Here is a 27,782-nt window from a genome sequence, read left to right on the forward strand (position 1 = left end):
TACTTGAAATTTGGTAGTACAAAAGCAGGGCCCACTGTTTTATTGTCTTTTACTGTGCAACTTCAGTCAAATGATTGTATTTGCCTGAAGTGCCATGCCCAGAGGATCAGGCCTGGAATGTAACTTTCTATAGGCTCTACTCAACCTAATAGGACACAGACTGAGATAGACCACTGAGGAAGATTGGGGTAAGGGGTAGTGAGAAAGAGAGAAATCCACTTGTTGTCCAATAGGAAGAACCAGTTTCCAGAAACAGTTGGGTTAGAGGAACCTGAATTACAATAGTACAACTGATAATATAACAAATTGGATCTAGATAGATATTGCATTTTATATCAAAATTGTTGATATAGCAATTCTCAGACTTAACAGATTTTTTCAAGTATCAGCCTCTCTCTGGAATTTTTTTCTTCCAATTAATTGTTTATGTTAATTAAATAATGAATTGTTAATTAAATATGTAAATGATATATCTAATTATTAATGTAGGTTATTTTATGCGTTTTTATTAATTGTTATTCATTCATGTGTGTTTAATAATAACAATTGCAAATGGCATTTTATATTTATTATTGATTTTAATTTTATTTGTTTTACTTAATTGCTATTTTACCATTTTTATAGTTTATTTATAATTTATTTTAGGTTTAATGGGCAATTTGTGCATTTTCTTGGGCAGAAGGGAGGGAAGTGTATTTACTTTAAACATATTTCTTTTTTGTTTTTTATGCTTTATTTTTTTACGTTTAATTTTATTCATTTATATAGTCTATATATTTTATTTTGAATATGTTCTAAAAAATGTATGTTGTTATGTGTTTAAATGTGTTTGTTAAAAATGATTAGGAGTTATAATAGTATATGTAAACCTTCCTAAGAGCAACACTTTATATTTTTTGTTTATGATGGAGTGGGAAGAGGTAGTCTAACCCTTCCAAGGTCCAATGCTTTCCCTTCAGCTGCTTACACTGGAGTGGGAGTAGTAAATCTAGCCCTTCCAAAAAGCAACAGTTTCCTACTGTTGCTAAGACTGAAGAGGGGATTTGTAAATCTAACCCTTCCAAAGCCTAATACTTTCCCTACTGTTGCTTATATTGGAGTGGGACTAGTAAATCTAACCCCTTCAAAGTCTAAAACATTCCTTACAGTTGCTGAGATGGGAGTCAATATTAAATCTAAACCTTCTAAAGTCCAGTTCTTTCCTTTATTTTGCTTACGTTGTTTTGGGAATAGTGAATTGAATCCCTCCAAAGTCCATCAGTTTCCATACTGTTGTTTAGATTTAAGTGGGAACAGTAACTCTAACCCCTCCAAAATCCAAAACTTCCCTTATTGTTGCTTGGATTGGAACAGGAATAGCAAATTCAAGCGCTCTAAAGTCCAACTCTTTACCTACAGTTGCTTACATTGGAATATGGATAGTAAATCTAACCTTTCTAAAGTCTAACACTTTTCCCTGCTTTTGTTGATGAAGTGGGAATACATCTAACGCCTCTAAAGTCCAACACTTTTCCTGCTATTGATGATGCTTGAGTGGAAATAGTGAATCTAACCCCTCCAAAGCCTAACACTTTCCCTGCTTTTGCTTACAGTGGAGTGGGGATCTAACACTTCCAAACAGAGACACTTTCCCTGCTACCTCCACATTATCTTACTTCTAAAAGGTAAACTGGCTTCAATTGAGAAATCTCTGCCTCACCCTTTGTAGCTTGGCCCAAAGAGAAAGGCTTTCTTCAGACATATTCAGGTAGTGCCTCTACAACAAAACGAAAATAGCATAGTTAAGAAAAAAGGACTAAACATTTCCCAACAAAGTTAAATAAAACGTGCAATGAGAAAAATCCCCCAAAATGAAAAAAAAGTATAGGGATAAAAGGTTATAGCAAAAAGGAAAACTATTTAATTGAGCAACACGGAGTTCAAAAACCAAAGAAAGAACATGGAGTATGGTAGACTAGAAACTAAATACCCTTTTCGTAGCTAAGTAAAAGTTGATGGCTTATCATAGTCGAAAGTTTTACCTTCGGACTTAGAAACATTTCTGGCGGTCAGAAGTTTTCAGTATGGTAAGGTGGATCTTGCAGCTAAGAAAGGATCCAACAGTTCACTTGTTACGATCATCCAGAGATTACATTTTTTTGATGTCCCATCTGTAGAAAAGTTTGGTAAACTCAAATTTCTTGATTCTGAAAGTCTGCAAATACTTTGGGGGTGCTGCTCAAGGTGCAAGAGGTTTCCTTACAACTCTAATTTAGGTCTTCATGTAAATGTTTAATTTCAAATGCTGCCTGGCATTTCTCTGCAACAGTACCAAATTCCTGTACCTCCATCGCCTTGTACACTTCCTATGGACAGTTAGTGGGCAGCTAATAGAGCCATCAGGCACCGACTGGTGGGCCTTTACACTTTTTTTTTAAAGAATATTCCTGGTTCATACCCATTTTCTGACACCTCTTCTTCGATTTCTGAGATCTTCCATTAAAACGGGCTGCATTGAAAGTCAGTTTAAACCATTGTCCTAAATCCCCTTGAAGCTTCCAGGAGCCGTTATTGATCTTCAGGATTACATCACCGTAGTTTGATTTATAGGACTACTTACAGCTTTGTTGTGCCCACCTCTCTCTGTTAAGTATTGTCCAGACATACAATTTTTAGGATGTGTTTGACTTTTATCTTTATAGTTGTTTTATCCTTCAAGAGATATTAAGAGGTTACTCCTTCACTCCAGAGGAGAAACAGGCTCACTTCCAGGATGTTTGCCAGACAGCTCTTATCAAAAGCAATCATCTCACTGTGCTGCTAGAGTGAGTTATCCCTCTATCCCCTCAAAAGCAGCAAATTACTGAAAATAGTAAAAGCTTAAGACATATAAACTATTCATTAGAAGGCATAAATCACAAGTGTGAGTTGCAAAGCAGTCTTCAGAACTGCGAGCAACAACAGCAAGACAGACAGCAGGTACTGCTCCAAATTCACGCTTTAAGTTAGCCAGGGCTTCCCGCCTCCCTCTTCTGCACAACATCCTATTAAATACCGTTCCATCTGGACGCTCATTTGTCATAAATCAGTGGGTTGGAATGCACACATATTCACTGACTGACTTTGTGATTTTACAAGAGTTTGGTTCATTATTTTGCCGACTCTCTGGCTTCAGTTTCCCCTGGAAGAACAGGGCACTTTGTTTATGCTGCAAAATAAATTCAGGACTCACAAGTTTTGAAAATTCTTTGGAGTGAGAACTAATTGGCATAGTTGATGACATCACTGAAAGTCATGTTTTGACTCTGTTAACATCAATAAGAAGAGAAGAAATGTCACAATACCTAAACCTCATTAAATTAGCTAAACCTCTTATGTGAGATTCCAGAATGCCATGACCAACATGGCCGACTGGATGAAAACCAGCTGCCTCCAGCTCAACACCAACAAAACCAAAGTTCTCCTTTTTGGAAGACCCCCCTCACCGTCGGATGACTCCTGGTGGCCCGTCACACTCAGAAGTCCACCCACCCCCACCCCCTCCCCCCACGCCTACAACCTCGGAATCATCACCGACAGTGAACTCTCCATGAGATGTCAGGTCAAATCGACTGCCTCCACCTGCTTCAGCACCTTCAGAATGCTCCTCAAAATGTTCAGCTGGATCTCCACCTACACCAGAAGAACCGTTACCCATGCACTCATCACCAGCAGACTCCAGAATGCCTTCTACGCCGGAACGTCCACCCACCTCCTCAATCGCCTTCAAACCATCCAGAACGCAGCAGCAAGAATCATCCTGGACCTGCCCAAATACACCCACATCACCCTCCACCTCCATAGCCTGGACTGGCTCCCCATCAAGAAGAAATGCCACTTCAAACTGCTCAAACACACCTACAGAGCCCTCCACAGCGCCGGACCACAATACCTTAAAAACCGCAGACCTTCCACCGGCCCACCAGACACCTGCGGTCTGCCTCCTTTGCCCTCACCAACGTCCCACGCATTCAGCGCACACGGACCGGAGGCAGCTTCTTCTCCCACCTCGCTACCAAAGCCTGGAACGACCTCCTTATCCACCTCCACAAAGCAACGTCTATCACCGAGTTGAGGAGCAGACTCAAAACCTGGCTGTTCGAATAGACCCTCCTCACACCAGCGCCTGGATACCCCTCGGGGTGATTAGCATGCTCTACAAGTTTCCTGATTGACTGATTGATTGAGTACAACACCTCTACTCTCATTGATGTAAGTGGTCTTCATGAGGCCATCCCCTGCGGTTCGATGGTTTTTTTGAAGCATTTATTTTCCAAGAAGCTGTTCTGCACGAATTAAAGCTTTAGACTGAGTCACTTTTAAAGATCAGGCGTTAGACCTCATCAGGTGTGACATGTATCCTTCTGTACATGAGAGTTCAATCCAACAGCACAATGTGTGAGTCTCACTCACAACGCGTGAGACTTGAGGTATCTCTAAAATACGTGTTCAAAATTGTGAATATAAAGCCTACTTCTTCACTAGCATGTAATTAAAAAACCCCAAGCTCATATTTTTGTTTTCTGGACAATCAAAAATAGCAAAGAGAAAAAAACATGTCATTGGATGTAGTCTGTGGTGATGGATGCCACAAACACTGCTGTCCGCAGCACATTGGTGCACTAGTAGGTGTGAAGAACATGCCACACAAAAGCATATGGTGCTATCACCACAGACACAAGGAATGCTTGTGGTAGACCAGAGCGTGACTGTCAGGAGGGGAGGGCAGGAGCTGCTGAACAGCCCGCGGAGTCACGTGACATGCATTCTCTCCCAGCTGAAAAGATCTCGGCACGAGTGAGAGAGCTTTGCGGAGGCTGCCAAAAGTCATGCTCACTTGCAGAGTCGGCTAGGTACTGCTAGAGCCGGGAGCGGGATCGGACGGTCGATACCCGGCACCTGCCTCGCCATGTCTCACCGACTGTGGGATCAGGTGAGGGTGCCGGCTGGAGCTGCGGGGGCGCATAGAGCCATGTTAGTCAAGTCAGGTAAGCAGGTGCATTTGCTAAAGCCTCCTGTTATGATGTGTGTGTAGTCCGGCACCAGAAATCTGATCTGCCTCTGAGAGTGGACATTCCATCCGTGACCCCTGAGCACTCCCCGCGCATGAATATTTGCAGAAGGCTGATGAGGTTTATGAAACCTGTAGAATAAACAGAACTCAGACAAGTGCGCGGGGGAAGGGGCTCCCCTCCTCGCGGGCTGATGTTGTTTCTTGGCAGGGGTTCTGTAGCTGGTCAATTTGTTACCATGTTAGATTATCGAAAGCCTTCTTTGAGGCAATTGTAGGCTAAAAATACGTAAAAGTGGCGATCACAACTTCACCTTTGGCCGCGCTGACTATGTACAGTAACTATATAAACGATCCCTCTCTGCAGTCGCCGCGGGCAGCATACACAGGATGTCAATAAAAGCATGTCACCGTAAGATAAACGTGCAATTCGACCGCAGATGTTTAACTATTTGCCTAGCGCCGCTTTGCATCGCCTTAAACCAGCCAGTGATTTGTATTGCCATGGAAAACATGGGAGGGGCAGCACCGAATCTGCGCATTATGTACAGTGCACTGGCTGCGGCCGTGTTTGGAGGGATTCGTTTTGACATTTGCATCTCTGCAATGTAACCTGATTGCAACCTTGCACAGTCTGAGCAGAAAGCAACAGGGGCAGTGTGTGGATTAACGACGAGTGAGAGAATGCCAGGCACGTGCATTATGAAGGGTATGTACCGTAGGTAAACACACTGCTGGCAGCCCCCGGCCAGCCCGGGTGCCAGGGAGGTGCAATGCCGGAGGTTTAATTAGATGTGTTCTTCAGCTGAACAGCGTTTCTGCTAGCCCCGCCCCCTCTGCAGAGGGTCAGGAAGAGGAGAGTTCTGCAGTGTAAAAGAACACTTAAATGAGAATAAGTTGCCAACCAGCACAGTAATCAGTGCATTTGGCGATTCAAATATGTCCGTTCTCTTTAATAGTGCTTGAGTTTGACAAGTATTGAGGTTATCCAGCTGGTTGTACACTGAGATTATTATTGCCCTGTGGCAGGTGGATTTTCTCTGAGTGTGGCGAGCAGTACTGTAGTTTTTACTGTGGACACCATTTGTTGCTTTTCCTACTGGAAATTATATCTCCAGTGACACTGGTGCTGACGCTTTGCAGTGTCCCTGGATGCTGACGTTGAGTTAAAATCATTGCGCATTTCAGCAGCTCATATTTACAGCTTGAGGGAACCCACAGCTAGACCACAAGTTACATTTCCAAGAAAGCGCTAGAACTGTACACGGTGAGCTACCTGAAGAATTATTTTCTGGATTCACGTGTGCGGACGAGTAACCATGCCCCCCAGGCACACAGGCATGCTTACCCAGTGGCAGAACATCTGCCTCAGTAGCTTCTTTGAAATACCAACGCCATTAAATCATGTTTTGTCAGAAAACGTCAGCTTATCTCTAGGTTAGAAAGCCTTTCTCCTCAAGGTTAGGCTGTAGAGCTGGCCCAGCTTCTAAAGAGTATTCATGTTGCCCTTGCATTGCCCTTGATAGTCGTCATAAATTCCCTATATGTACACATTCACTCTGCACACATGGCACAAGAAATATATAGTAATCAACAGCTAGTGTGATGCCATGCCTTTCAGAAATGTGTAACTCGTTACATAAAAAGAAGGCCAAACACAATGATATGTTCATATTTCCTTGTTTCATAATATTTCAGTTTCTTAATGCCATTCTCTTATATTACTGTATGTGCAAAAATACTTACATACACGTCCGCTGGAATTATGTGATTTGCCGCTGCATAATTATGGATCTGCAATATTTGCCACATAATATATCATCTGGTGCATAATCTGCAAATGTCAACACAAAATGTTTTTAGCTCTAAAGTTTCAAAAGTTAATAAAATTGCTGGGAAACATGCCTGCAGTGGAAGGTTCTTTGCAAAGGTTGACTTCTCACCTTTCTCTATATAACGTACGCACAGACAGTGTTAATACATTTAAAAATGAAAAAATAATGAAGTACCATCATCAGAAAATGAGCCACATTATGCCACATAATTTGCCGTTTCTTGCTACATAATTTGTCCCTCTCCTGCTGTATAATTCCTTTGGCCCTGCTCATATATTCTTGAGTGTCCACACACAGAAGGAAACAGACTTGTACACACTAATCATTACCATGACTTGCCTTTGAAATACCCCCTGAGTGTCACAATTCTCTCCCTCTTTCTCTATTTTCAACCAGGCAAACACACAGACACAAGCTGACCCACATACTAAAGACTGGTGGGATTAAATCTCCAGTACTCCCCCATAGTGTGAATGTGATGGACAGCACAGGTCCCAAATGGGCACGGCTCTATCAAGCACAGTGTGATGACGAACACCCAGAAATTATGCAAATGAGGCTGCTGAATAGTTCAGCAGTGGCTCAGCTCAGGGCTACAGAGGCGATTTGACTGTCATAAGTGTGGTCCAGACAGGCTGACAGCCTCGTGCTCAGCAGCACTAGCAGCAATGATCTTACCTTTCACGAGTACTCTCTTTAGCAGCAGAGAAGGGCTGGTACTCGGAGTGATAAAAATAAGAACAGCAGGAACACAGTACCCGTGAGTACCAGCCCATTTAAATCACTGGATTTGAGAGATAAAGATACAGCCTCAATCTAGCAGCGAAGTAGTTTATGTCGAGCTAAGTTCACAAAACCAAAATAATGATCAATATGTCATGGTGCAGCCAATAACTACAGGATAGAATAAAAAACAAAATATTAACAAATAGCAGTCTGAAAAAGGCTCTACATGTGCAACATATCTTAATCGTTCTGTGCTATCCAGGCTGAGGTTTAAGTACTGTTGACACCCTGTGTGAAATAATGAGATTAACTGTGCCAAGTGAATGTTTATCTGAATTCTAGGTTCACTGGCGAGGACCAAAAAGAAGACTGAGAAAGAGGGTTGGCTTTTTGTCCTGTGATAGATCGTGTATGGGGGAATCAGGTGCTAATACTCCCACTCTCACACGCTGTTGGGCGCTATCAGCTCGTATTTGCCCATCCATTATTTAGGTGCCCACCCTGTCAATTAGTGTTTTCATAATTGCAGTGTTAGCAATTAACAGAGAGTGGTTAATGCCCTCTGCAGAGGGCAATAATGTTTAGTTATATTGCTTTAAAGGGAATATTTCTCAGAGTTTATATAATTGTTTTACATAATCTTCTTTTTGAATGACTTGATGTCCGAGGCTAGTTCCCACGAGTCACCTGTTACCTTTCAAACCACGTTCACAGTTTCCGTTGATTGGCTGAGTGTGCAAGGACTGACACCATGGAAAGCATTGGATCCGTTTTCTATGCAGTTTTCATAACAGAGTGAGATGAACTGTAGCAACACAGAAAAGCCTGCTCTACCACAGGTTATCATTCAGTACTGACATCATGCCACATGTCATGAGTAATTCATTCTCACAGGTATTGATGCTAACAGAGAGATGATAACTGACCCAGTGTAGGCATATACAACAAAAAGGGCAACCTTGCATCCCTAGATCAGGTTATTGATACAAACAAATACAATAGTTCCTTTGGAGTGGTTCTAGAAATTATTGGATTTAAAGTTTACGTTCACAACAGACAATCAATGTTAATAGAACAATAATGATAGAGGACCAAGTCAATTCAATGCAGATGTTGTTTACGAGTATCTCCTTAAAGTGAAAGCAAGGAGCTATATGGACAATAATAGTGACGTTGCAGTGGCCAGGTGTGTAAAACATGCAGCCACAGTAAGAAACAGTGTGTATTAAATATCTGTGGCCATGAATCAATATAGCCTCTGTGTCCCAAGACCACTCCTCATCTGTAGGCCAGGACAGTCAACAGTCAATTATGTTTATGTTTCGGTCCCAAAAGGAAGGTTGAAGGGGACTTCATCAGGACTGGTGCCAGTGTTCTTGTGCCATTCACATTGTTGTTCCACCCACAACAGCATTAAGAATTTCGGGTTAGGCCACTTCTGCCATTGGCCTAACTTAGTGTGAGTGACAGCATTCTGGTCTTGCACAATGCTCACTAACAAAAAAAGTAGTCTCTTTCAGTGTCAGAAACTACTGTTCTAATATGTTCTTGATCAGGCAAAAAACACAATCAGTTTGGCATTTACTTTTTGTTTATTAATTTGTTCTTTTTTTTGGCAAGTGCCTGGTAGGTCTCCTCTCAATGGAACAAGAATGCTCACGTTTCTTTATATGTGAGTATTGCACAGATAATTAATTCACTTTTACTCTTGAAAACCAAATACACAGGCATTTGCCAAGTCACTGGGTCTAGTATTGGTAATGTGGTGTGTTGCTTACATTTTGTTTTATTTCTATTTCTAGCATATGACGCACATATGGGCAGCCATCACTGGTTGTAGTTTTAGTTTGAAAAAATCCATTTAAAGATGGCGGACTATGCATGCATATACAGGTACATATACAACTTGCTCTCATTGAATTATTGTTGTAATAAACCTTTATGAAAACCATTTGCTTGTGAAAAACAGCATTGTCAACGATAAAAGATCTGCAAGCAATACCAGACCTGTTTGCTTTGCCAAAGCTTATTTAATTTCAAGGATATCCCACAATAAGAAGAAAAATAAACTTAGCACACCCTAAGGATGGTGGTCATATGCTTGTCATAAAAAATAAATAAAAAATAAATTATCATTGTTTATAATTTTAATAAAACAGTATGGGTGTCTCCTGACAGGCAGGTGTACTTAGAATGGGCACAGAAACCTCTTTGAGTTTAACAATACACCACAGGAAAATTAGATTCTTATCATGCCTGAAAGGGTACTACAGACTTTGAATTGCTGTGACCAAAAGACTTAGGGCCTCATTAAGAGTGTGGTGATCCGAGGACCACCGCACTCTATTGACGGTTGGACCGCCGCACTCCGGGCGGTCCCACTGACCAATTAAAACCCTGGCGGACAGACCCGTTAAGGGACTGCCGTCTTGCCATGAAGATTGTTCCCGATGGGCTGACAATGTTCTTGGTTGTAGTCAGCCAAGGCGGGACTGAAATCAGCGCTGCCTGGCTGATTACAACCTTGTTTTCCGCCAGCCTTTTCATGGCTGGCGGAGAACTTTGCAGACAGTGCGCATTTTGAGGGTGCTGGTCAGTTCCTTCTGTGCTACAAGAAAGCACTTGGCTCTCTTAAAGGAGTACTGTTCAGCTAGAACGCTCTATTACAATCTACCCACCGATCAAAACTGGCAGGAACATTGTAATAGGGCGGTGGGGGGAGGAGCGCCACAGCCATGACAGTGGTGTCTTCTCTGAAAGTTTGGCAGTACTGCATCGGGACTGCTAAACTCGTAGCGAGGCCAATAGTTTAAACTAGATCTCTGCAAAATGTTAACCATGCCAGCGTAATTGACAATTTTGGTAATTTGCACATTATAAAAGTTCTGTGAAATTACAGCGATTACCCGTTTATACTAGTCCTATAAGGAGACTCCTGTTGGAGGAGAAAATGTGCAATCTTGGTACTTTTCTTAGCGCACGCTGCAGTGTTTTGAATGTGAGTAGAAGTTCCTTTAAAACAGGTAGTCAGCAAACATTTCAGGTAGATTATTTACACATTTCAGGTAGATTGTTTACACAAGTGGACTGTTCGGGTAATTCTTGAGCACAAGGCTACAAATTTGAACGTGTGCCACTGTTTTGAGCCCAAGTGACCAGAAATCATCTCGAAATTACATTTTTGAGTTGAATTTGTAACCTAACGTACTGCTCATGTAATTCAGTGCAAGATGCATTTCAGGTAATTGCAAGCAGTTTTGTGTATTTTGCAGTAATTGTGAGTATTTACCTTTCAGCAAATTACACAGGTTTTACACACACCTGTGGTTTCTGGCTTTCTATTTGCTGGCTTTATTTACTTTATGCTTTCTGGCTTGAGCTCATATTTCCAGTTGTCCAAACCATGTTTATTGTATTCTTCCATGAACTCGCTTTCTGTAAACGGGCCTTTAAATCTTGTTCTTATCTTGACACATTTGCTGTGCTTTCAAAGAAAGAGGTCAACTGTCAATGTCTCTCCTCTGAGGGGGTGTGATGTTTACTTTTCTTTTTCTGACTTCAAAATGAGAGAATATATGTGAGAATCCTGCTGAGTATCTATGTATAAGGAGAGGGTGTAGGATGATTTTTCTTAGCACAAAAAAGCTGTGCTGATGTCTCAGAATATTTAAAAATTGGTAGAAATGAACCATATTTTTTGTAATTCTAAATCTACCCCAGTCTACCCCACTCCACTCCAGTCCACCTAACTCCAGTCCACTCCACTCCAGTGTATCCCAATCCAACCCAGTCCATTCCAATCCACCAGACTCCACTCCAGTCTACGTTACTCCACTACAATCTACCACACTTCACTTAAATATGTGCCACTCTGCTCTAATCTATCTCTATCTACCCACTCTACTCCAGTCCACTCCAGTCTACCCACTCCAATCTACCCCAATCCACCCCACTCCAGTGTACCCTAATCCAACCCATTACACTACAATCCATCTGACTCCACCTCAATCTACTCCACTTCACTCCAGTCTACCCCAGTCCAATTTACCCCACTTCATTCCAGTTTACACCACTCTACTGCCATATATCCAACTCCTCTCCACTCTAATCTACACCATTCCACTCCACCATACCCCACTCCCCAACAATCTACCTTATTCCAGTCTATCACAATTTAGCCCACTCCACTCCACCCCACTCACCCCATTGCACTCCAATCTACCTCACTCCAGTCTACTCCTCTCTAAGCGTCCCCACTCCAATCTACCCCACTTCAATCTACCTTCATTCAGTCTACCTAACTCCATTACAATCTACTCCAATCAACTCCACTACAATCAAATCTACCCCAGTCCATTCAAACCTACCCTACTCCAATCTACCCTACTCCACTCTACCCCAGTCTATCCTACTCCAATCCAGCCTACCCTACTCCACTCCAATCTACACCAGTGCACTCTAATTACCCCACTCTACTTAATCTAACCCAATCAACCCCATCTCACTCCAATCTTCCTGACGCCACCCCACTGTACCTCACTCCACTGCAGTCTACTCCACTCTAATTATACCAATCCACTCAATCTAACCCAGTCAACCCCACCTCACTCCAATCTATCCAATCTACCCCTCTCCACCCCAAACTACAGCACTCCACTCAAATCTGTCCCACTCTGCTCCAGTCTAGCCCAGTCTACCCCACTCCACTCCACTCCAGCCCTCTCCAATCCACCCACACCAATGTACCCCAGTCCAACCTACTTCACTCCAATTCACCCAACTCCACTCCAGTTTACCCCACTCTACTCCAGTCTACCTCAGTCCAATATTCCCTACTAAATCCTAATTTACTCCACTCCAAACTCCACTGAAATCTACCAAACTCCTCTCCACTCTAACCTGCCCCACTCCACTCTAATCTGTCCCACATCAATCTACCACAATCTACCCCACTACACTCTTTCACAATTTCCCCTACTCCACTTCAGTCTACCACACTCCAATCCACCCTACCTACCCCACTCCACTCCACGACAGTCCACTCAACTCTACCCAAATCTACCCACTCCACTTCTTTCCAATCTACCACATTCCACTCCAATCTAACCAGCTCCACCCTAATACACCCCACTCCACCCCATTCCATTCTACCCAACATAATTCCATTTCAATCTACCCTACTCCATTCTACCCCTGCCCAATCTACCCTACTCCAACCTACCCCATCTACTCCACTCCAATCTACTCCACTCCAATCCATCCCACTGTACCTTAGTCTACCCCAATCCACCCCATTCCACCACACCCCATTATACCCCATCCACTCTACCCCACCACACTCTACCCCACTCCAGTCTATCTAATTCCAATCCAATCTACTCTACTCCACTCCAGTGTACATTATTCAAACTACCCTACCGCAAATTACCACTCTCCAAACTACCATACTCAAGCTACCCCACTCCAAACGACCCCACTCCAATATACCCTACTTCAATCTACCCCACTCCACTCCAATCCAATCTACCCTACTTTAATCTCCCATCTACCCTGCCCCACTCCACCTGAAAATACCCTACTCCAGTCTACCCCATCCAGTCCGCCCCACTCCAATGTACCTCACTACAATCTACCACAATCAAGTCCACTTTATTCCAACCCACCTTAACCAAATCTACCCCACTCCAATTTACCCCACCCATCACAATTTAACGCACACTACTCTGTCCAAATCCACTACAATCTACCCCACTACAATTGACCCCACTACATACTACCCCACTCTGATCTCACTCCAATCTACCCCACTCCACTTCAACCTACCCTACCATAATTCATCCAATTGATCCCACTTCATTCTACCCCACTCCACTCTACCCCACTCCACCCTCAACTACCCCACTGCCCTCCATGCTACTCCTCTCCACTTCTATCTACTCCTCTGCACTCCTATCTACTCCACTCCAATCTACCCCACCCCACTCCAATCTACATCAATTAACTGGACTCCACTCTTCCCCAATCTACCCCACTCCAATCTGCCCCAGTAAATTCCACTCTACTCTAACCCTACCTACACCCCTCCAATCTACTCCACTCCAATACAATCCATACCCACATCACCCAAACTATCCCAATTCAGTCTACCCCACCCCCTTTCTAATCTACCCCACTCCAGTCTACACCAGTCTACTCCATTCCACTCCAGTCTACCCCACTCTACCACAATCTACCCTAATCTACCCCACTTTACCCTACTCTATCAGTCTACCCCATTCTACCCTACCCCATCCCAGTCTACCTCACACCACTCCAATCTATCCCACTCATCCAATATACCCCTCTGCACCCTATCACAATCTACCCCACTCCAACCTACCCCAATCTACACGATTCCATTCCACGCTGCCCAATCTACCCCACTTTACTCCAGTATACCACATGCCACCAAAATCTACCCCACTCCAGTCCAAATTAACCCACTCCACCCGAATCCACTTTACTCCATTACACCTCACTCCACCCTTCTTCACTCCACCTCCATCTACCCTACTCCAGTCTACCACATCCAATCCACCCCACTCCAATCTACCTCACTCCAATCTACCCAATCTAGTCCACTTTAATATAACCATAACAAAATCTTCCTCACTCCAATTTACCCCACCCCATCACAATCAACCTTTCACCATTCTGTCCATCTTCACTCCAATCTACCCCACTCCAGTCTACCCCACACCACCCTAATCCACCCCACACCATTCCAATCTACTCCTTTCCACTTCTATCTACTCCTCTCCACTCTACCCCTCTCCATTCCAGTTCACCTCAGTTCACTGTACTTTACTCTTCCCCAGTCTACCCTACTCCACTCCAATCTGCCCCAATAAATCAAACTCTACTCTCCCCTAGCTACACCACTCCTATCTACCCCACTCCAATCCAATCCACCCCACTTCACCCAAATCTACCCCAATATACCCCACCCCCACTCCAATCTACCCCACTTCAATCTACCACATCTCCTTCATTCCAGTCTATCCCAATCTACCCTTTTCTAACCCAATCTACCCCTTTCTATACTTAGTTACCCCACTCTGCCCCAGTGTACCCCACTCTACCCCACTCCACTCCTATCTACCCCACCATATCCCAGTCTACCCCACACCACTCCAGTCTATCCCACTCACCCAATTTACCCCACTCTACTCTACCCCGATCTACCCCACTCCAAACTACTCCAATCTACCCCACTCCATTCCATTCTACCCTACTATATTCCACCCAATCTACCGCACTCTAATTTACACAACTCTACTCCAGTCTACCTGACTCCACTCCACTCCACTGCAGTCTACTCCACTCCACTAGAGTCTACCCCAATCCACCCATCCCACTCTTCTCCAATCTACCCACTCCAATCTACTCCAATATATCCCAGGCCACCCTACCCCAGACAATCCTGATATACCCTCCTTCCATCTACCCCACTCCAGTCTACCCCTCTCTAATCTACTCCAATCTACTCCACTCCAACCTACCCCACTCCACACCAATTCAGTATGTCCCACTACTGTTGCAATCTACCAGGCTAATCTACCCAACTCCCCACTTCAATCTGCCCCACCATCTACCCCACTCCTCCCCATTCCAATCTACCCCAGTCCACCCTATTCCATTGTACCTCATTCTACTCCCACTCCACTCCGCCAATATACCCCACTCCAATCTACCCCATTCCACTCTTCCCCACTCCAATATACCCCCCCTCATGCCCCGCCACTAACTTTTAGCCATGCTGAACAGCAGCCACATAGCTATACATAATGGGTAAAACTTATTGCAAAAGCCAATACCTCTCCTGTAGGTGAGACCTATTGGCTTTGCCAATGGTTGTTTTTGACAGCCATTTATCCCCTTGCAAACCAGCCCTGAAGGTCAACGGAGATCATGGATTATCCTCCCTTGACGCATGACCCCCATAGCCCAATTTATTTAATAGACCCCCACCAGGTAGGGCAGGAATCTCATACCCTACATTGGTGCAGGCACACCAATTTACTGAATCAACTGTACGCTCGATGAAATGCAGAGCGGTGCCATGTTTTCTCCCTGCTTAACATTTCTGTTTGCTTTACACAACTCCCGCGGGGGAAAAAACTCTCACTGGCCCTAATGCACCTTTCATCCTGAACATGGTGTCATTGATTGGTTTTCCTGCCTGCAACTGTCTTAGGCAGTGGAGTCTAGTGACATGCTCTCTGCCATTCATAGAAAGGGGTGACCATCTCTTAGACCTAGCTGCATAAGTCAATCACAAAAAGGTATTTTGCAGTCAACCTAATGGCAGCAAACTTCATTGTTTAGAAAAAAAATATTTTTTTACAACAGCACCATCATTCCATAGTTTTTTTCTTGAAGAAGAACCAGTGTATTGGGTTGGAACATACTCTGAATGAAGAAAAAGCTTGAACTTCTACTGACATTTGAGGGCAGCCTGCTGGTGGCTTTGGAGATCAGCTTATGTGAGTAGAAAGAGAGAGAGACAGAGAGAAAGAGAAATAGAGAGAGAGTGTGTGTATGTGTGTGTGTGTGTGAGTCTAAGTGTTTGTTGCAGTGCTGCTTTACTTCAAATTTCTAATATTAGGGTGGAGATAGTCCTTTTGAGACTTGAGCCACCAACTCTGTGCCTAATGTAGACTTTGGTGGTTTGGGTTACCTCGTCACAAACGTGATGAATATCCCGTCCGCCGTATTACAATTGCCATAGGAATTAATGGGATCGTAGTATGGCAGACGGGATATCCGTCAGTGTTTGTGATGGAGTAACCCCATCCGCTAAACTCTAAATCATGCCCTAAGCCTTTTGTAATGAATGTTGAGTGCAATTAAAAAGACATTTAGCTGTATTTGTCTGTGTAATGTGTGTAGCATTAGGTGCTCTGTTTAGTTTCATGATGAAGGAGCTGCAAGGAAGAGTTGTTCTTCCATTCTGATTTGTATTCTTTCTTGACTGGTGGACATTTTAAGACATGCAGTTTGCTCAATTACTACGCTATTAGAACATGTCTTCTCTACCTTTCATCGGTGCTACAGTGTGTATAATGGAGGTTTTTGTATTAGTAACATGCATGCCAACATTTTAAAAGAGGAAAGTGGGAGATTTAAAAAAAAGAATCAGGAGATTGTATTTCCCCCATTGACTTACATTCAAGCTGATGAAATTTCAGACGGGGTAGAAACAATAAAGACATTTTTGACTTAAAAAATTGTGAGTCTCCTCCTTAATCTCCTCCTTAATCTCCTTAATATATAGTAATATCTACTTGGCCAGTATTCGGTATCTGCTTCCAAGGAATGTTAACTCAATGTGCTACAGAAATTGAACCACAACTTTGCACAATATCAAGCTGAAAATAACCCTCCAGACTGCAACCTGTGGCGGTCAACCAGCCCTATTGTACTGCACCATTTAGGCTTCCTACTAGGGCCACAAACCAAATGCACTTCTCTTAGAAAGTGGGTATTTAGTTGGCAGAGGGATGCACCCTGTCCAAGTAGACAATGGGGAGGTTTTTATTACAAGGACATGTAAAACTTAAAAGTACATGTCCTGTCATTTTCTTACATAGGTCCCTGCCCTATGGCCTACATAGGGCCTACCTTAAGGGCTACATATGTATTAAAAGGGTAGTGTAGGGCTTGGCAAGAAGTTTCAAATGGCAAGTCAAGGTGGCAGTGAAACTGCACACACAGGCTCTGCAATGGCAGGCCTGAGACCCGTTTACAGGGCTACTTGAGTGGGGAGCACAATCAGTGCTGCAGGCCCACTAGTGGCATTTAATTTAGAGTCTCTGGGTATATGGTATACCACTTTACAAGGGACTTGCAAATAAAATAAATGTGCCAATTGTGGATACAACAATGTTGCCATGTTGAGAGGAGAAGCACATGCACTTTAGCGCTGATTAGTAGTGGTAAAGTGCATAGTCCTAGGGGCATCAAAAAGATACAGCAAAAACAGGAGGTGAAAGGCAAAAAGTCTGGAGTAAGACCACCCTAAGGATGCCAGGTCTAACAATTTCTTTCTAGGGGCAATAGCAAACCACACTACAAAAACAATAGGGTCTTAAACAAGGTCCTTTGCAGGGTATATAAAAATGGAGATCCACCACACTGCTCCTTAGGAACTCTTTCTCGTTACTTGGTACTGCACCATAGGGCAACAGCCTACCTCAGTGCTTTATTGACACTACCTCACCACATTGCACTATACCTAGCTGCACTTCACCAGACAGCTTTACCCTAGGGACACTAACCAATCAAGCTACTTCTTATAGATACCAACCAACAAAAAACTGCACAGCATCTGGAGCACCTTAACTCACTGCACTATTCTGTTTCCCATGGACACTGCTCCCTCAAGATTAATTCTAGCAACCCTGACTCCCCACACTGCACTGTATATATTGGTAGTTCCACACCAGAATGCACTGAATCCTAGGGACGCTAACCAACCAAACTCCAGTGGCACTAACTTGATGCACTTTGCTGCATCCTAGGGCACTAACCGTTCACAGTGCACCAGATTTCAGAGGCCCTGAGGGATATTAAAAAGTTTTTTTTACTGCAGTACATTCTAGGAATAAGGACAAACCTTATTGCATGACCCTTCGGAACACTAACAGACAACTAACAAAGCACCTTCTGCATTATCCTATAGCAACAACCTACCATACGTACCACACTGTAGTGCAGGTATTCTACTCACTACCCTGCTCTGCACTATATAAACAATGACCAACTCCATAGCACTTCAGGCTGTGGATATTAATCCAGTACCATGCATGGCACCTCAAGTACACTAACCCACACACAGCACTAAATCCTATTACACCAACTATGATGCACTATATTGATTTTTTAGGCACTCAGTCATGATTCTGTGGAGAAAATAGACTCTTGATCATTTAAATACACCATTGATGCTAAAATGTTACACTCCATTCCAGTTGGCACTATATTATGTGGCTGACAAGCCACTGCACAGCATTCTGGGACACTACCCTCCACTGGTTGTAGCCCTATAGGCATACGGACCAACCACATTGGACTCTAGGCCTGTTATCACACCACATTGTAATGCAGCCTGCAGTTGGAAGCTCACAAATGTTACTGCATCCTAGTGAATCCAACCCACCCTTCTGCATTCCACCCTTGGTAATTGCACAGAGCAATGCATTCTAGGGTCTCTTGTCTACCTCCCTATATTCTAGTGATTTAAAATTCAACCATGCTACTGGCTGGCCTATTATTAGTTACCTTTCATAGTGTATTTATCTTAGAGCTACTAATCCATAATCCATCACCATATACCTCAAGGGCACACACTCAAAACACTGGACATTAAGGCACTAATTAATCACACTGTGGTTCATGCTATAGGCTTCATGCTATATAAGTTGGTAGCCATAGGATGTAGAACAGAGTTGTGTGCTAGTACTAGCGAGTACCCATAATAACCCTAGGGTGCAATGTGGTTGGTTTGTGTCCTGTATTGTATGTTAATGACCCCATTATGTATTACAGTGATCTGGACTGGTGATTTTATAGTGCAGTTCCATGTGATTTGTTCTCCAGGACATAATGCAGTCTGGAGTGTTAGTATTTACAATGATTTTGTGCATTATGTGATGGCTAATGGTTATACAGTAGAGTGCCGTAGATGAGTTATGTTGTATTAGTATCTTTCTATTATCAACCAGTGTGGCGGGTTAGTATTTCTGTAGATCATGCACTGCTGTTTATTAGCCACCTAGCAGCGGGTGGCCACAATTTGTTGTGCAGGATGCTATACAAGTGCCATTTGAATTCTGTTCAGTGTAATGTGTTACAGTATTATGATGCAGTGAGCATTTTATTGGCATCTGTTTATAGAGGCATCAACTCAGATCAGGTACACAGCATGATGTACATTCCAGCTCAAGACATTTTGATTATTATGCATTACTTAAGAATGGACAGTTATGCATAGCAGAGAGATGCAATTATACTTATTAACATGTATCAAGTCCGGAGGAAGTCTAGAAGTAATCCCACTGTTGACCACAGATCTTTTGTTGCTTCTTACGACAACCCCTAACTTTTTATTAGCCTCTTCAAACAATGTACACCTCTCCATTCTCCTCAACAATTCCTGCATTGAATGGGGTGAAGGTGCATGCCAATAGTTAGCTTTGTCATGCTTGGTGAGAAGGAACCTCAGACCATCGAAAGACAGTGCCCTATTTGTATAACTTTCCTCCTTTATAATGTCCAAAATTACTGGTTGGATGATAGACTTACCCACGAACCGAGCATCACTGATAATTTTCAGGCTATTTTGTGCCAGTACCATTGAAAGGTCGCACAGTCCCACACAACATCAAAAAATCCTCACTCTGCATTTGAGGAAAGTTGAGGCTGTGGACCTGCCCATTCTCCACAGAAACATTGGGGAGTAATATATATTGTGGAGGCATTTAAATTGAACCACCTATACCCTAGCAGTTATTACCACTTCTGTGTGGGTCATCTGTGCTTCATTCCATTCATAATCACTCAGTGGGCCTTTGCCAACCCCCCAATTAGATTTTAGGGTGCGAAAACAGTCTGGTCCATTCAAGACCAATGTTTGACAGACTTGTAAGATCCTTTTATTCTCTAGTAGGCTGGTTACTAGCTGGGCTTCGAGTGGGTACATTTCGATAGTGGCAATAGCTCCAGTCTGTGACGAGCCTCTAAAGTATGTCCTATCTGGTGGTGTTCATAGAATTGTGATTTATGTAGTATGAATTCTTCACTTTGGGTCTCAAAGAATTTAATGTGGTGATGGGTCCAAATGTACCCCGATTTAGAAATGCCAGTGTGGTCCCACTTAGCAAAGCCTGCAAGTTTCTCTGTATATGTTAGCCATATGACTTCCCTGATGAGGTGCTACTGTGTTAATTTATGGTCCCAGCTCATCCATATCAGATCAGCTTTAAAAAAAGTACAGTACTTGGAGGTATACAAGGTGTCAATCAATCGCCATATAGCAATGGCCACAAGCCCAGCTGCCTAAGGTAGCCTAGTTCAAGCGGATGGCAAGGTCCACATGCAAGGTCCATGTAAATGAATGAGTTGTAATGCCCAATAATACAATCTAATGCTTGCCATAGAAAGTATTCCTTTATATACATTTTGAGTACATATCAAAAGATATATTGTGTACCCCATTTGCCCAGCGAAAGTAAAACTATATTCATTAACCCTCCTAAAGAATTAAGCTGTAATCACAAAGTGATCATTTTGAAGGATGCATAGCAGACACGGTAAGGAAACCCTTTTGTATAGATCAACTCTACCAATAATAGGAATCAGGAGTGCATTTCATCCCCTTAAGTCCTTACACCTCATGGTGCAGAACTCTCAGTATTCACAGGGTGCAATAGAGGGTTGTAGTTTAATGAGTATAAGATGCAATTCAGTGTTGTAGTATAGTTTCTTTTGGGTGCAGGGTGACAAATAATATATATATATATATATATGTATATATATATATATATATAAAGCAGTGTACTGTTTCGAAGGACCAATACAATTTAGCTGTTTATGTCCTTTGGGTACAGTTGATTGGAATCATACCTCTAAGTTACAATGCAGACCTTTGTGTTGTTGCTGTCCCTTGTGTGCAGTTATGATGCGTTAGTATCCGTAGAGCACCATGCAATGTGGTAAGTTACTATTACTGGGAATTGTGGGATGTGATGCAGTGACTTGGTGGCCACAATATGTATCACTCATCATGTGCTAGCGCCGATACAAAAGTGTGGTGCATTGAGTTAGAATTCACTGGTTCGAGTGTGATGTGCTGTTACTCATTTGATGCAAGTACGTTAGTGTCCTGGGTTGCAGTGCAACTGCTTAGTGTGCCTAGGGTTCAGTGCGGTTTTGTGGGTTATTATTCTCAGGATGCAATGGATAGTGGTATAGGAAAAGGGTTAGTAGCCTCTACTTCCTGTCACTTCCCCTGTTGTCTAAGTAAGTTGTATGCTTCTTACATGAGAGTGAGTCAAGGCTTACTGGAACGGGTTAAAATAGTGGATAGTTGCAAGCAGGTGGGACTGTGGTGGAATGCAGTGTTGTGCATCTGTGTCCCTTAGATGCAGTGTAGTATACTAGCCGTTATATGAAGCATTGACGTACCACGCATTTCTGTCTGTAGTGGAGAACATGCTGGACCTGTAAATAATGGAAGCAGAGTGGTACTGCATGGAGGAGGTGTCATGCAGGTGGATTGATGTCCAGATAAGGAATTATGGTGGGTTAATGTCCCAAGGGTCAGTGTATTATAGTGGATTAATGTGTCTAAATTCCAGAAAAGTGGTGGATTAGTGCTTATTAATTCCACTCTAGCAACTCTAACACACCACACTTTGTGATTCCTAAGGGACTGCCCCAAACCTGTACATGGCATTCTATGATGCTACTTCACTACATTGCATTTTAGGGATGCTAACACATAATTCTGCACCCCTTCACATAGTCATTAGCCTACGTCTCTGCATTGCATCGTCTGGTCATTAATACCTCACACTGCACTGTTTCTTAGAGACATCACATCCTAGAAACACTAATTACACACTGCCTGGTTATTTTCACCAAACACTGCAACTCAGGCATAGTAGTCGACAACACTGCTCTAGCCAATAGTCCACTGACCTTCTGCTAAGGACACCTACTCACCACACTGTTTCATGGTGATATTAATTTATCACAGTATAAAGCTTACTAAGGACTCTACTACACAAGACTGCACTACTCTCTAGAGACATCACCGCACAACACTTCATGGAATTTAAGGAAAACGAATCCATCACTTAGCACCTCACTAAAGTGTAACATTGCTTTAGATGGATTCCAGTTTACCAGATTGCATCCTAGGAAAACTGAAACTGCTTCTTAGGAATAAGACCTCAATATAATGCACCCTAGGGATGCACAATCCATATTACTTCACTGCATCTCAGGGACACAGACATATCACGCTGTCCATTAGGGACAATAATCTACCGCATTACATTGCATTTTAGGGAGTCAAATCTACTGCACTGCACCCACTTAAGGGATTGTAAGCCAACACACTACAAATCCCCCTAGCGACATCAACACACAACACCACTCCTAAGGCACTCTACCCACTGCATTCTACTGCATCCTAGGGTCAATTTCCCATCAACTACATCCTAGTGACACTACTCAGCTTCATAGGGGCACCATCATTTATCTAAGGGTCAGTGAACTGTACCCCATATAGACTAAGCCCAACACATTGCACTCAATGAATGCAACACATTTTGCTGGACTGAATGCTGGGGATACTAATATACCATAGTGAATCTTGGGAACTCTAACCCACATTTCTGCACTACATTCTAGTCACAGAAATCAATTCAAGGAATACTAAACCACCACTGCATCCTCAGAACTTTAAGACACCACTCTACACCCATTGAACTCAGCTGCATCCTCTGGGTATTAAACCACTACACTGCACAGCATCCGAGTGACACTAATGCTCCATGATGTTTCAGATGGACACCAGTCCACCATAGTGAATCCCAAAAGAAGTATTCTAGAGATACTAACCCAACACATTAAAGACTATTGGTGGCACTACTGAATAGTGTACTGCAACCTAGGGGCACTAATAAGACACAGTGTACATTTGACATTTGCCTTCATCACACTGCATGCACTACATCCCATACTAGCGCAGCTCCACCACACTAAACAACTGCACTGTGTGTTAGAGGCACAAAACCACCACAGTTCACCACATCCTCTGAACTCAAATGCTTCTCAGTGCACTAGCTCCAAGAGATCTAAGTGACACAAACCCACCACACCACACTATAGATAACCTAAAGATACTAACATGTCACACTCCAATACATACTAAGGGGCATATTTATGAGCCCCTTTATGTTGCTCTTGTACCACGCAAAGTGATGCAAGAGCAACGCAAATGAAAAATTAGATTTATGAAGCCACGCAAGGCCACTTTGCGTGGCCCTGCATGGCTTTATAAATCTTGAGCAATGTAATGCAGTGCATATCGCTGCACTGCATTACTCAGTGCCAGGGAGGCCTTTCCATAGGTGTTGCATGGGTGTTCCAACGCAACATACATGGATTTTGACACATTCCCAGATTTACAAGAACAGGTGAACCTGGGAATAAAACAACAATATATGCCTCCCAGGTGAGGCATAACAAGGAGAAATGTCTTTATTTCTCCTTGTTTTCTTTTCCTACTTCTATGTGTGCTGCGTCCTGCAGCACACATAGAAAGAGGATTGTACCTCCCGGGATAGTTCTTGAGAAGGAAAGTGCCCCTTCAGTACAAAAACAATCCTGCATGCAATGCAAGTGTGCCTGACTTGGCACTAGGCAGTCCATTGTGTGCCAGTACAGGAGAAAGAACAGGAATGTGCAATTTTGCCTTAAATATAGCACATTCCTGCCCTTTCCCTGTCTTGCAACGCAGTAAGGTGCCTTGGCCATAAACATGGCCCTAAGTATATTAACACACTATACTGCACTGAATCCTAGGAAAACTAAACTGCTACATTACCCTGTGGTACACTAACCCACCCAACAGCATAGCTTTATAGTAGCGCTTGAGTAGCACTTGATCTTTACTGTGCCTCAAATGGACACCTGCAAATCAAACTACATCTTAAGAGCACTGCACTTGATCATTTAGATACACACCAAACAGTTTTCACCATGTGGATGTACTCACGTATGGCATTGAATCCCAGGGATGCTAGAATGCCACACTTCGCCTTCGATGTCCTAATTCACAGGGACTAGCTAGCTATTGTTCTTGGTACATACTTGACTGTTCGTCAATCAGTGCACCACAGCACTAACTAAAAAAGAGTTATGCTTTCAAATGGCCTCACTAATGTCAAACATGCAAGAATTTCCATGCAAAGATGGCCCTCAAAAGTACACTTTAAGTTGCCAATATCACTCACTGCTCCATCTCTGAGACACTCTGCCAGACTCTGCATAAGTATAGAGCCACATCTCATAGCACAACTGGTACCTTTCTTTCTCCTCTTTGCACTAAACTCCCTTATCTTACTGAACTGCCTGGCTTTCAATTGCCAAAGAGGTACACACTTTACACACTTTTCTAAAAACAAACAGCACTGATTATGTATGTGAGCTCAAACGTAATGCCTTTTCCAAGGAGCCCTTGTTATCAAAGCACTCACAAAGATACCTAAAGGTGTGGCCAACACCTCCACATAATCACCAACTTCAAGTGGTTCATGATCAGTGTTTAATAGGATGGGCCCACCATTACTCTAACTGCTCTTATTTTCAAACTCTGCATTGTGAACTCTGCAAACTATCTTGTGGAGGAGAATTGCCATCTCTGGTGATATTTGCAAGGATTGCAATTTAATCAACCCAAACATGTCAGGTAAGCCTGTTGTGAGCTCCACTGATTTACTGTCAAATTGTTCTGCCCCATCCTCTCCTTCTCTTGACCTAGGCTCTTTCTGTCATCCTACTAATTCTTCTGGCTCGCCTTCTTTTCCCTCTGATCCTTGTTCTATCCCTTCTGCGTTACCCTCTCTGTCTTCAAGCTGCCCTTCTCGACCAAAGAGATACATCAAGGCCACTGTGTGCCTCATCACAATTATGGTCTAACTGTTCTAAATATATTTATGTTTTGGGAGGATGACGCATCTCGGGTACGCTCGCCTGACCATCCCATCTCCTTCCTCATGAACAGTGACATGCTTCTCGTTTGATTATGAGAGGATCCACATGGCGGGTAGGCAGTGGGACTGGGTCAACAGATGTTTGATACTCCCCTCATTGGGCCTCTTGTGTATCTTGATGACTGCCTGCACTGTTCATGAACACAACAAAGACACTTCCTGACAACACGTTCAAAATAAAGAAAGCATCCACTGCATGGGTGTGGTTTGCCCCTGTTTAGTTCTTACAGCGCAACATGGATTTCACGCACTCTCTCTTGTTGTAAGAAGTGTTATTATTTGGCATTTGTTGCTGTGTACATTTAGAGTGTTCTGTAATGGGGCTGTATTAGAGGCCTCAGTGTCTCTTCCTGCCAACTTGTACTTCTACTAACTTGTACTAAGAAAACTTGTTGTCAGCATTTAGCATTCTCCCGTTGTTGCCTTGATTGCCATGATTCTTGAGCCAAAAATAACATAGCCCTTTAGAAAATGGTTTGGTGTTAGTTTTCAGGCTGGGAAGTGCTAGCTACCACAACTCTGTGCTTCTTTCCTGCTACAGTGCAAAGGAAATAAATGCATTTATTGCTTATGGTTTGTCTGGCATTAGTGCGCCTACCTGAGACACGTACTTCAGACTTTCAGTGATCGATTTTGTACCTTATTTGTGTTTTTGGAAAGTTGGTATGTGTGGGACGCCATTCCCTTTTCCCTGATACCGTTTTCAACTGAAACGGCATTCAGCATGCCTATACTGCTGTTATGGGTGGCTTAGAACAGACTATAAAGAACGAAAGAGTTGTCCAGTGAGGATTTGTATTGCACTGTAAATACACAGTACCCACTCATTCTTTTCTGCTGCCTTTTAAAATAAAAGCAAGCATCCTCCCATCGTCTTTGCTAATGCAACTAATGCTATGTCTGAGATTAAAGGAATTTGTCCATTAGTGAGGTTGTTTTCACATGGTACTATGTGCCGAGTTTAAAGTCTCCCCCATCATCGCCTGAAAATTGTCACAGCTCTTCAGTTGGTGAAAGTGACATGGGAATCATGTTTTTTCTGTTGTGTTTTTTTTACAACAGTGCTTTGTGTGGAGCTTCAGTGTCTGCCACTCAGAAAAGGGGTTGGCAGTTTGACGACTGGTGTTTTCCTTATGCTAACTTCAGCTGGCTGTTATTAGTATGCTGGTGTTGTTCACAGACTGGTTCCCAGAAAAATGAGTACGAATGCTGCAGTGGATGTATTTTACTAAGTGCACCTTGAGGAATCACCCCCAGCTGATATATGCGTTTACATGCTGCTGTTGTGGTAGTCAGGTGCTTAACACCTTCCGCCTCCACTGAATACAGAACTCACATCACCTGGTTGCTGTTGTTGATGTAGTTTGAGGAATCGTGGACAATGTTTTCTTTTTGAAGTGGTACTGTGTGTGCTCAGCTTTGCTATTTCCCCATGGTGCTTTGTTAAAAGTCGGTATGTACCCCAAGGTAATGTGGGGAATGTTATTGCTCTTTGTGAAATTCCGGATTTCATCCCATTCTGCCTGTTAAAAAGTGCAGTCAGCTGTTTGGCGAGTTAAGAACATTTGTGATTGTGCAGAGCAGCAATGAAAAGAGAATATATTTTAGTTATTGATACATTTTCAGTGGTTTATCTTTGCTGAATGTTGATAGCATTAGTCATTCATGCCAAAAACGCATGGAGATACAAAATGTTGGCCGTGATACAACACGTGAAATTGGTAACTTTGCCGATGATTGAGCGAGATTGAAATGCAAACATCACGTATCAGAAAAAAGTTTGCCTCTTTGTCATATTAATCAAATTGCATCAGCTGTTTTAATTGATTTAGTGAAGTTCTCCCCTTGTATTATCTATTTCGAAGATAGCCTCTTGACGTTATATCATTACTGCATGAAATGTGTGAAGCATTTGCTTTTTCCTCATTTACTAGATTCAGATAAATGGTGTCCTTCGTAAATGACTTTTCACTTTAAAATTGTATATGCATTATGAACTGTTTTTTTAATCTCACAAAAGGCTAAGGTCAAACATTGATTATGAAAACTGTAGATCAAATAAATGAAAACACAAAGTATAGATTGGTTATGAACGAGGTAATAACCATTCTAAACATTTATTCACACTCTTCAGTGCTTAATCATAGTACTGGCACACTCGGAAGAAGGACTTGTCTCTGAAGCTAAACAAGCCGACCATATCATGTCACTTCTATGACATCTACACTGGCGATCGCTTCTAGCAAGAATTAGATCCAGAGTGTGTTGCCTCGCCTGTGAAACCCACGTATTTGACAGATCCTCGCCAACTTGAGCAGCCTGAGTTTGAAGATTATCGACTGGAAACCTCTCATGCAAAGCAAGGCC

At 42.9% G+C, this 27,782-nt stretch overlaps 1 protein-coding gene across 3 annotated transcripts in view; it reads left to right on the forward strand.

Moving 5' to 3' along the window:
• FAM107A (family with sequence similarity 107 member A) overlaps positions 1 to 27,782 on the forward strand; it is a 435,693-nt gene that overhangs the window by 125,805 nt on the left and 282,106 nt on the right. Inside the window, exon 1 of one of the 3 annotated variants that reach the window (XM_069206546.1) lies at positions 4,719 to 5,006. The exons of 1 other annotated variant lie outside the window; for it this stretch is intronic. In XM_069206546.1, coding sequence (XP_069062647.1) covers positions 4,928 to 5,006 — 79 coding nt within the window. In that variant the 5' untranslated portion in view covers positions 4,719 to 4,927. Of the gene's footprint in view, positions 1 to 4,718; positions 5,007 to 27,782 lie in introns of those variants that run through there. One more of the 3 variants, XR_011198635.1, reaches the window with a different exon arrangement.

This window comes from Pleurodeles waltl, chromosome 9 (assembly GCF_031143425.1).
Source record: "Pleurodeles waltl isolate 20211129_DDA chromosome 9, aPleWal1.hap1.20221129, whole genome shotgun sequence".
Classification (NCBI taxonomy): domain Eukaryota; kingdom Metazoa; phylum Chordata; class Amphibia; order Caudata; family Salamandridae; genus Pleurodeles; species Pleurodeles waltl.